Source organism: Protobothrops mucrosquamatus, unplaced genomic scaffold (assembly GCF_001527695.2).
Source record: "Protobothrops mucrosquamatus isolate PMUCROS unplaced genomic scaffold, P.Mucros_1.0 scaffold1401, whole genome shotgun sequence".
NCBI classification, from domain to species: Eukaryota; Metazoa; Chordata; class Lepidosauria; order Squamata; family Viperidae; genus Protobothrops; species Protobothrops mucrosquamatus.
Window position 1 is genome coordinate 153,907 of NW_015387586.1, and position 12,057 is coordinate 165,963.

Here is a 12,057-nt window from a genome sequence, read left to right on the forward strand (position 1 = left end):
GATTGGACTAGAAGCCCTCCAAGGTCCCTTTCAGTTCCATTATTCTGTTATTCTGAACAGCCCTCTCTCAACAAGGGGGGAGAGATACCATGCCACCTATTTCCTGTCTACAATACAATATCACCTATCTACTGTCCTTTCAGGAGTCTCAAGAAGGTTCAACACTCATTTGCACTCTAATTCAGGTGATCCTGAGTGTATAAATAAACCTCCAAGAGCCTGCAAAGAATATAAATACTTCCATTTCCCATCATTCAGTCAGAACTGAAGAAGCTTCATGATGAGAAGTGAAACATTTCAAGGAAAAAACCAACAAAGTCCGGTTGCGTTTTGAAACTCCAGATGTTGGGTTATCTGAAATGGGAAAAGCTCAGTACCGCACATATCCAGGGTAGCAATACCTAAACCATATGGTGTAAATTGGAACAGAAAAGTGTCTCTGTGCAATATGGGATACTTCATAGAGAAACCATAATCAGGGTTTCATTAATCACTCAGTCTCAAAGATACCAACACCTAGGAAACTTTAATTAAAAAAAAAGACAGAATCTGTAATATTTTGTCCTAAAGGTGCTTTTTCAGGAGGCAACTGGACTTTCTTGTTTTTCTTTGAAGATGTTTTGCTTCCCATCCAAAAAGCTTCTTCAGCTTCTTCTTCTTTCTTCAAACAAGAAAGTCCAGTTGCCTCCTAAAAAAGAACCTTTGGTACAACCATTACCTGGATGACTGGCAATCTCCATAGACACTGTAATATTTTGGCTAGAGGAAAATGGGACTGTAGGATTATTTGCTTAACTTCAGATCTCCCAATCCATTTGTTGGATGGAAGCAATTTTATATGGTACCAATGATTTTCTTATATGTAGTTAAAGTAAGCCCTCTTGTTTGGATGACAGTATTTGGCTACCATTCCAATTGGTGATTTGAATTATATACAACATTTGAGTTAAAGATCCCTATTTTCTTTTGTGGTTTTTTTTTTGGTTGAACAAAGCATATTTTGTTGGCACATTGAATAAATATGTTTTTATGTTTGTGTATGTTTATAGAGTAAAGCAATGCAGTGCAATGAGCACTGATCATTTAATATTACTTCTTTTTGCAGTGCATAAATATATGGTCTCTGTACACACTGGGGATCTCTGGGGATCTGAAACCTTTGCAAACATTTATATAACAGTTTATGGTGAACGAGGAGATACAGGTGTACGGAAACTTCAAGATTCCTTTATTGAAGGAGAAAAATTTCAAAGGAACAAGGTAAAGGAGAAAACACCTATGCTATTTAAATATTATATAATAATAATCAAAATATATTAACAAATATTTGAATAAAGTATTAGCCTCTTATTTTCATGTAATTACGTGGTAGTTTGTTATATGGGGAAGAGCAAATATTCCTTTCTTCTAGTTATAGGCTGGGCTTAGCACAGCAGGGGTATTGCATAGCCATCAAGCATCATTTTCAAAGGAGAAAATATCATGAAACAGGGCAAAGGAAAGCAAAGCAATCAACTTTGTGTTAGCCATGTTGAATACCACTCCAAGCAACCAAAGCTTATAATGAGTGGCTTTGATGAGTTTACATGAATTGATCTAATTGATCTAACATATAGAACTCAAAACATCTCTTCAGATTAGTTTTTCTGTTATTAACCTAGCAAAGCAAAATAAATCTTTTCTTTCAATTCTAAGTAGCATTCCTTTGCAATGGTAGCCATTTTCTGTCCTCTATTCTCTCTCTTCCAGCCTCCCTTCCCCGGAGAGTCAGAAAGGGAAATGACAGACTTAAAATGATTCAAAAATTTGAGTTATTTCCCTATGAAAAACCATTGCAAAACAAAGCATTCTTTACTAGACATGTAAAGTTTTTTTTTCTTTTTTGGCAGACTTGCCTTGTTATATGTGTGGACTAGCATGTCAACTAAATGCAAATGTTGCTACTACAATGCTACCCTTACTTCCTACTTAGAGATTGGAAAGGAATAATTATGCTGACTGGCATATTCTCTCCTAAACTGTCAGTCTCTTCCTCTGGCTGGCAGTTGATTTCTCACTCTTTTTTCTTCAGTTTTCTGTGAAAACTGTCTGTGTGAAGAGTTTTATCCCCCAATGATGTTTTTCTTTCTTCCTGAACTTTCAGGTCCTCCCATCAACCTCCTGCTCAAAGTTCCTTGAGTTGCTTCAAGAGGCTTGCCCTGGGATCTCCTAGAACTAACAACAATCCTTTCATAACAATTCCCATAGTACCTCGTTGAGTTTTGTTTGTTGCTTGTTTTAATCAAAAAGTTACACTAATATTCCGTAGACACTTCTTGAGTTCTTGAGTTGCACATGTCTATCAACTCTCTCCAAAATTCCTCTTGCTCAGTACTTTTTTTGACACACTACCTCTTAGCCAGTTCAAAATCAGCCCCTCTCTTCTCCTGTGGCAAAATACTATCCATCTGAAACTACACAACTTAATATGTCCTATGCTCCGCTTCTATATATCTGCTAATAAGAACAGACTGTTTAGGCACCACCATAACAGATATATCAAGAAACACAAACTTCTGCAGGCTATTACAGGGAAGGGTAATAGTTGATTACCCTTAACTATATCAGAAAGGGCAACTGCTAGATTTATCTTTGATGATGTCAGACTAATCTGTCTTCCCAACCTGATGCCTCCAAAACTGAGTAGACTGCAATCCCTAAAATTCTTAACTGGCGCACCAGTAAATATTCATAAAACTCATCAATCTCTATAAAATTGATTGAACTGTATTCCACACACTCATTTCATGCATGCAAACATATATTTTCACATTCACATATATTCTTTACTAAATTGTTTTGTCTTTCTTTCCATCCATATTTTGGTTTTTTCTTTTCCACTTTGCACAGAGTAATCATTTCCCAATTTCTGCCTTATTTTATACTTTCCTTCCAATTCACATCTCTCTTCCTATAGCTTTTCTTCTAGTAATGAAACAATATGTTTGCTCTTCTATGTGTACTACAATTACAATCTTTCAGGTGTCAGCAATTTATTTTGTTGGAATGATCTATTCAGCATAAGTAACCCTTTGAGGAGTTGCAGTTTACATTAATTTTCAAAATGAAATTTCTGTCAAAAGTCTCTGGGTTTAAACATTGAATATTACTTAATGATATTGAAGATTCAATATCTAGATTTATATTCATGGTATTTTTATGAGGTGTACACATTTTCCATGTAACTCAATTTCATTTTTACAGGTGGATTCCTTTTTAATAGAAGCAGTCTCCTTGAGCCATTTAAAAAAGATAGTTGTAGGACATGATGGAGAAGGCTATGGTGCTGGAATATACTTAAAAATGGTAACCATTAAGAAATCAGAAAAGTCTGACACAGAATGGGTCTTTCCATGTTGGAACTGGCTAGATACACATATGGGAATCTGTGACACTGTTTGTGAGATTAAAACCATAGGTAGGTCCTTTTATTAGTTAATCAAGTTGATGATATCTTGCCTTCTGATTTGGCTAAATATGCAGAAAATATTGATATCTATAATTTATTTCAAGGCTCATAAATAACAATTGATTTTAAATAGTTGGCAAATCCAGAAAATTATATGATAGCAATCTTGATTGTAGGTTTTGAGAGATAAGTCTTGAGATATGATAGGAATATCTAAAATACTACTTTATTTTTCTATTGTGTCAAATGAGCTTTCCCTCCCTTAAGTTAATGTTAGCAGCCATAATTTTCTAAAGAATAGTATCACATACAGCATGTTCCTATTTATGTCCTGATTGCAAGTATATTTCATTGGACCCATTTGTTAGTGCCATCTGTCATTATTATTATACTAAATACTGTTTGCAGATGATACAGTACAGTTTGAGGAACATGGCTTACTTGGATGAGAACAATATATTTGGACTGCTGATTTAAAGAATGCTGTCTATTCCTTAATAATTATCTTTAGGAAAGAGTGTGAAACCTAACTGACATATATTAAGAGTTCTAAATCTGAGATTTGAGATTAATAAAATGAGGATTACATGTTAAATTTTTAAAGGATAACTGTTTATCTATATTGATGAAGTATTATTCATGAATTGTTGTCATGGTTATAGCAAAAAGAGCTCACCACTGTTGTATAATTCTGGTAAAATGAAGCTCTTTGTTTAAGTCTTACTGATAACAAGTTAAGAACATGAATACTTCTTTGAAATCAGTGAAATTTAAGAATTATGTAGTAATAATTGTTATTATTATTATTGCTTCAATTTCTGTTAAGGTAAAAGAAGGCTCTCTTCTTCAAGATATTCTCCAATTAATCAGCAGATATCAGGTTTATGGATAATGGATATCACTGGATCTGACATAAATGCTGAAACTGATCCAATGCATTTTACTTTCAACTTTTATGGAGATAAAGGTCATAAAAAGTTGGCATTGCAACTTTTAGGAAAGACAACACAAATCAAAGTAATGTGCTTTTTATTTTAAGGAGAAACAAAAAACCAGTCATAGATAAAAAATTCATGTATAATACGTGATATAGGTGTATTGCTTCTGCATCTGGGGCTCGAGAGAGGAGAAATATAATGGTCTAAAAAACTGAAACTGCTCTATATACTAACATTAAATCCTGTAACTATTTCTTTGGAGGTAATTCCTCTGAGAAATAATCTTTTTTAGGCGATGACCTCAAAAATGTTGGCATGTGAAATGATGAGTTATTAAAAATAATAGTGACACAGTTTCAATGAAGCCACACTTCTTTTTCACAACTCAAGAGTGGCATAAAGTCAAAGTTCTGCTCATTGCTTTATTGGATGTACAGGTTTCTTCTGCTGTAAAATCTTCTTTTGCAGCATTGGAAGGGGCACTCCGAACAATATTAGTTTTGTCTATCCACCCAAGAACAACACAACTTCAGGGGCATTGTGAAAGATTAAAATAATAGCCTGTTTTAATTCTCTATCCTTGCTAAGTGCTAAGCTAGAAAAAGAATGCTATGGCAGGAAGGAGAAATAAGCCCCTCAATTTTTAAAAAAATTCTGACAGCTATTAAAAAATGTTGGTTAGTGGATATGAAGTTTCATCTACTTCATTTATTTTTTAAAAAATGTATAGCATGGGTATAAAATATAGGTACAATGCATACCGTGTGAATAGTTTCCTTGAATTCTTATTGCTGTTGCTACATTTAGACAGCATCTCATAAAACCATTGTAGCAAACAGTTTGCTTACATTAATGTTTGTAGGCCTATAAATGGTAGATTATAAATCAATGACTCCATAGTTTTCTAATAAATTAAAACAAATTAAAATCAAGCTGTACTGTAGTTTAGATTTGTATGAAATATTTTGCATTTAAACTAAAATAAACATAGCCATTGTATATACAAAACAGAGAGTTGCTGCTGGTGGTCCTAAACCTTATATGTGTATATGTGTATATCTCTCAGATATGCATTTGCTGAAGTGAACTTTACATTTTAACAGCATATATATGAATATCTTGCACAATTGCTTTAAAATATTCTATAGAAAGAATACTAATTTTCTAATGTTTATCAAATTAAATATATTAAATTTATGTAGTTAATATAATGCTCACAAAATAGCCATGTGAATCAATATAGAAATATTTTTTCACGATTTAATATCTACTTTAAATGTCTGAAGGAGTGCTATTTTTCCCTACAGTTCTTTTTTTTATATAGTTAAAGGAAATTCTAGGCAGTACCTTAAAATTATTGGGACCTGAAATAAAACTATAGGTAAATTAAAGCTCTAATTGTGCTATTTTGATTTTATTTCCCCAAATAAATAGGATGAACTGACAAATGTTGGATCACTTTACAAGATTCAGATATCCAGTGACTATGCTCAACTAAAGGAGTCCTGGCATATGGACATGTTGCATATGAAGCATACAGATACCAAACAAGAGATGTGGTTAAATTTTGATTATTGGTTTAAACCCAGTGAGGACATCTGTGTTGAATTACCAGCATTTTTTGCAGACCAGGATCCTTTGCCTGGTAAGATAATTTTGCTTTTTTTTAAACAGAAGCTTAAAACCTTTGATAATGTTGCATACTGACTGAATAAAGGTCCAAAGACGAATTTTGACCTGAGATTGTAAAATGATGGATGTCACAAGTCCTTGAAGTTTTCTTGGCAAGATTTTCAGAAATGTTTTGTTATTGGCTTCTTCTTACCTCTGAAAGGGAATGACTGGCCCAAAGTCATCCAGTTGGCTTCATACCTAAGGCAAACCATCTCCTGGTTTGTATCCTGGTGTTAAACTACTACCCCAACCTGGTTCTCTACACATATTATAACATTATCTTTATTCCATGAATTCAAAGGCCAAGCCATAGGACAATTGTCTAGTTGCAACATTCAGAAAAATCAGATGTTGAAAGCAACGCTTTTTGAAATAACTAAGTTTTGTTTTGTGTTGCAACAATCAAATGGTCATTCTGAGAAGAAAACGTTTAGACTATCCCTAGTCTAAATCATTTTAGCAGGGAAGTAATATCCTCCCAATACTTCAATATTTTATGATATATCTATCATGTGGATAAATCTGTCAATTCTACCTATCCAAAACATTTATTTTCTGATACAAAAGTTATAAAGCTGATATTGCAAATCTCAGACTTGGAAGTAATCTTGAAGACTATTTAGTCCAACCCTCATCTGGATGCAGAAAATCCTGAATTCAAACATTCACAACAGATGACTGTCCAAGTTCTGATTGAAGATGCTAAGTGAGAAAGGGCTCACCATTCTCCAGATACAGGTTGGAACTTTATTTTATATACCATTTGAAACAAGCTATCTTATAAACCAAGAGAAAATAAAAAGAAATTCCTGGTTCTACTTCTATGAGTACTTTGCCCATCCATTTTGTGTTATGGTCCAATCTATTGCAGCCTTTAATTCCCTACCCCACCCCCACCCCGTCACCCCTTGCCAAATATTTTATATTCATACTTGCCACCCAAAAGTTCCCACTGTTGTCCTGTGTGCTAAACTGCTGTTGTTCATGATATTTAGTCACGTTTACTCCTGTAACTTGCAATAATTAAAAGTCATCGATATCTGAAAAGAACATGTTTTGTGAAGTGGCTTCTTCACGTTTCATCCATAATACTCCATTTTAAAGTAAATATTAAAAACAAGCTGTGATTAACAAAAATATTTTTTCATGATGTACATCATGCTCAGTGGTAGGTAAAAACCTAGCCATTGATGTGTGTCAGACTCCTTCATATTTTAATTTTGCAATGCCAGTGACATGTTTCTTGAGGATTTTGTTCTTTCAAAAAAAAGGTTCACACATTAATCAAGTGATTCACAAAATACCACAACTTTTAATTCATCCCCCAAGAAGAAAATCAGAAGACTTGAAAAACATTTTGTAGGAAATGCTTTCAGGGAAATACTGTATTATTATTTTTTTTGCTTTTCTCCATCTTGCAAGTATTAGAATAGATTATTATTTCCTATTATTTGGTAGTTTTCCTTCATATGGTGTTTTGCATAGTAGTTCCAAATATAATTACCCCAAAATAAGTTCTACTGTGGCATTGTGAGAATCATGTTGAATGTTCTACCCATCTATTAAAAAGTCAGTACATTTAGTGAGATATTCCTAGGTAAAGAATCTTGATTAAAATGGCCACTTCACTGGCTGCTTTTGTTTTGACTTGTTTACCTTAGCAATTATACATATTCCACACTTGAGACATTTCAAATTGCTTTCAAAAGTTTAAATGTTACAAATTTTAAATTCAAAATGTGAAAAACATAGTGTACACTGAAAATAATCTGTAATTGAAAATATTTTTATTTATTCCATATTGCACTGTATTATTAAAAATCTTGCATTCTCCAGTTTCCCCAAAATGAGTACTGCATTACAAAAAAGAAGGAAAAATGAAATGTGAAAATTAGTTTATTGAAACTGAACAACATCTGATGGCAGAGCTTAGATCTTTCATCAAGACATCTATTTTTCCACACATCCAATTAAAAAAAAAATAATCTGCTGAAGGAACACACAGAAATTTGGCATAGGGTCTATGTAACAGCTTTTAATTTTGTGCACATACTGGAGCACATATTTCTAAAATGTGTGCTGTGGTTTGCTTGCATAGCCTCAAAACTATTGAAGTTCATATTGCCTGATTCCCCCCCCCCCCAGTAAATGGAATGGAAAACTTACCTCTTCTCAGCCTTTCCTTTTGCAGCAAGAAAATCAGATATTCCTTGTTACCAAGGGTGCAGATTAATGAGAATGTCTTTTTACTCAGTCCTGGATAGAGAGAACAGATATTGCACAAGTGCACATACACAGTATATATAAATCCATTAATCTGGTTTGAAAAGCAGTTATGCCAAAAACAGCAATAGAAACATTGCTTTGCCAAGAATACAACAACTTGCCAGATCTCTGCACAGCCCTTTAAAAAAAATGGCCCAATTTTGCTTTACTTCATACAGTAATGTAAACATAAAATGTCCACTGATAATAAATTATATTTGTTTTATTTTTCATAGTTTATTCACATTAATAAATAAATAGCACGTATTATGGGAGTGTCCATTGCCTATAGCTATGTCTGGATCCCTGCAAGATTTTTTATCAAGCAGGGGGTTGGACTAGATAATCTCCAAGGTCCCTTCCAACTTTATTACTATTGCTAAGTATATTACTAAGATTTCTAATTATGTTCCTCATTAAAAGCTAATAGTGTTTACTAGACCAGCTTTCCTAATATGTCACTGTCCTGAGGTGCTACTACCGGCATTCCATATCTTAGAACTCATAGTCCACTTCACTATACCATGGCTTGCATGAGTCTGATCTTTGTGGACACAGATATTATATACCCAGCATTTGAATATAGTTTTCCAAGGCGTTCATAACTGAGTGGTAGACTGTAGTGTATTTCTTGACTGCTAGATCCTTTTCTGTAGATGATTGATCTTAAAAGGCAGAACCTACTCACCATTTCAATATCTTCATTGTCAATTCTAACCAATATGTACCACTGCTGAAGAGTGCATAAGTGTGTGGTTAGTGGAACATATGACTAATAAAGGAAATGTCTCAACTGATGAGAAAGGAAGAAGATTTATCAGTTCAAAGAAAGAAATTCTACCACAGAAGCAGATTTTTAAAATTTGATTTGATTTGTATAGCCACCCATCTACCTAAGGGAATTCAGGGCAGAGAACACAAATAAAAACATAACTAAGTTGTTCAGTTGAAACAACCCTTCTCTGGAGAACATAGAGGGAGGAATATTCATACAGGAATATTCATTACCAAGGCAATGATCAGATAAAAATGGGTTAACCCCAGGTCAGAAAAGTGGTTTATCAAAATACATCGAATGTCATCCACCCCCAAGTGACATGAAGATAAAAGAGGGAGAAGGAGAAACACATTCAGACTTGCAAGATTCTGCTACTGTAAATGTTCTAGTCTGATCTACTTTAGAGGGCTGTAACACAGACAAACAGAAGACCAAATGCAATGGATAATGCAACAGCTAGAAGCAAGGACACGTAAAAACTGAAATAGGAACAGCTTCAGACTTCTACAGATAAAACAAATTCAGAGAATTTAGGGAAAGAAAGAAATCAGCAGAGCTAGCGACAGGATGATGGATCCCTAAAGGGTAGAAAGGATGCAACTGTGCCCTATAAAAAGATAAAGAGCAAATAATGGCATTGTAATTGGTGATACACTTCTACGAGGAACTAAAACAAACGTGTTGAGTGAATCCATAGGCTCTGAAATGATCAAGAATATGACAGAACAACTACTAAAATTATAAAAAATTGACAAATTGACAATTATTTTTTCTGCTGAAATATGTGGAATCAAATAGTAGGGTAAGAATAACAAAATATCAAATGTTGGAAGTAATCTCAAGGCTCTGATGACTCAGGTAATACTCTCATTATTGTATCAGACCAGAAAGGGATATAAGAATACTACATATAAGTGGCTGGCTAGCAATATGGTATCAAAAGAGGAAATATGGTTCCACACACATACACTCATACACACACACACACACACACACACACACAAACATTATGTTTGATCAAAGTATGGAAAGCTTGATTATACAGACTTCAAACTGAATTCTGTGGGACAAAGAAATGGACCCCCTGAAGTAAGGCCCTCAGGAAAAAAAGTCTTCTTTACTAAATAAAAAAAGGAGTGTTGCTGAAATAGGGCCTCTTAAACTATTCACTGAAAAATCATAAAGAATATTGGCCCATACAATTCCTGGCCTCCATTGTCTATACACTATTGTTCAGAATTTAAAGATAAAAACAATGTGAGTTTCAGCTCTGGTGTAGAGCAGTTAAAGGATGGAATTTGTTCAAAAGGATCAAAAGTCTTAGAAAAATGGAGCAAAATTCTGTTGTATGCTAAGAATATCAGTTCCTGTTCAGAAATCAAAATGAATGAATATGACAATGATGCAAAGAATTTCTGGGGTTAAATAAGTTGAACAACAAATAAAAAATAATGTTGTCGGTATTTATTGTCACCCTTTCTACTCAAAAGAAGATGTGGCTAATGTCTTACAAGAACAAATTGCATATATTTCAAAGAGGCATGCAGTTGTAATGATGGGAGATTTTAACTATCCCAACAAATGTTTTGAAACAAACTCTGCCAAAGAAGACCCTTCAAGAAATGTACATACACATTATTTTTTGAATAAAGACCCTTCAAGAAATACACACATACACATTATTTTTTGAATGAATGTATACATATACATATACATATACATATACATATATGTCATTTAAAATTCTAAACATTTTAAAAACTGGAGGTTGACTCCTGGGTAAATTCATATCTGGAGAATCACAAACCGTGAGACCACCAGGAGATAAAAACTATAACAAGTTTATTTACAATTAAAACACCTAGCTTTCGCCGGCCTCCTGCGGCTTCATCAGGGTGGCTAACCATCAGTGGGTGGCTGTTTTTATGGGAGTGGTGCCTTTTGCCGGGTGCAAAAGGCACCACTCCCATAAAAACAGCCACCCACTGATGGTTAGCCACCCTGATGAAGCCGGCAGGAGGCCGGCGAAAGCTAGGTGTTTTAATTGTAAATAAACTTGTTATAGTTTTTATCTCCTGGTGGTCTCACGGTTTGTGATTCTCCAGATATACATATATATATGTTTTTCAAAATTTGGAATGCTAACAAAGAATTAAGGGAGTACTGAGATAGCTATTTCTAACCTTGTTTGGTTTTCATCAGTCAGACATACCCTTCCGAGATTCGAACCTGGGCTGTCTGCATGTTAAGCAGAAGCATTAGTCCCCTGTGCCACAGGCTCTTTCTCACTTTGTTAGCTACAAGAGACAGGGGAAGAGAATGAGTGCTTTTTGAACACCCTGTCAGTCTAAATATGGGAGAGAGAGAAGTCTTTTGCCTGCATCAGCTCAATCCAAAGCCATCCACAGGCAGCAGTCGCTTAACTGCGACATCATATATGTTTTTCAAAATTTGGAATGCTAACAAAGAATTAAGACTTCTCTCTCTCCCATATTTAGGCTGACAGGGTGTTCAAAAAGCACTCATACATACATATATATATATATATGTATGTATGTATGTATGTATGTATGTATGTTTTCTGAGGTTTTCGCGGGTGTTTGTATGTAGGTCTTTAGTTATTCGGGTTTTCTCCCGCGTAGAATTAGAAGTGTCTTGGCGACGTTTCGACGAAGTCACATTCGTCATCTTCAGGCTGGTGTCTTCAGCTTCGTGCTTCTGGGAGTAGTGTGTGTGATCGCAGTTGTTTCTTCCTTCCAAAACAAATATAACCCCCCCAAGCACATCCTAGATCTGACCAACCACTGCCTATCCAACACATACTTCATCTACAATGGACAAAAATACAAACAAATAGAAGGAGCACCCATGGGATCACCCCTCTCACCTGTCATTGCAAACCTCTACATGGAACACTTTGAAACCCAAGCTCTAGAAAAATCTGATCACAAACC

General features: G+C 34.6%; 1 protein-coding gene across 1 annotated transcript in view; it reads left to right on the forward strand.

The window, feature by feature from the left end:
* LOC107292677 (lipoxygenase homology domain-containing protein 1) overlaps positions 1 to 12,057 on the forward strand; it is a gene marked incomplete in the record, with an annotated part of 170,360 nt that overhangs the window by 110,055 nt on the left and 48,248 nt on the right. The window contains 4 exon segments of the mRNA XM_029285202.1: positions 1,106 to 1,260; positions 3,244 to 3,457; positions 4,275 to 4,465; positions 5,821 to 6,031. Of these exon segments, the coding sequence (XP_029141035.1) occupies positions 1,106 to 1,260; positions 3,244 to 3,457; positions 4,275 to 4,465; positions 5,821 to 6,031 (771 nt within the window).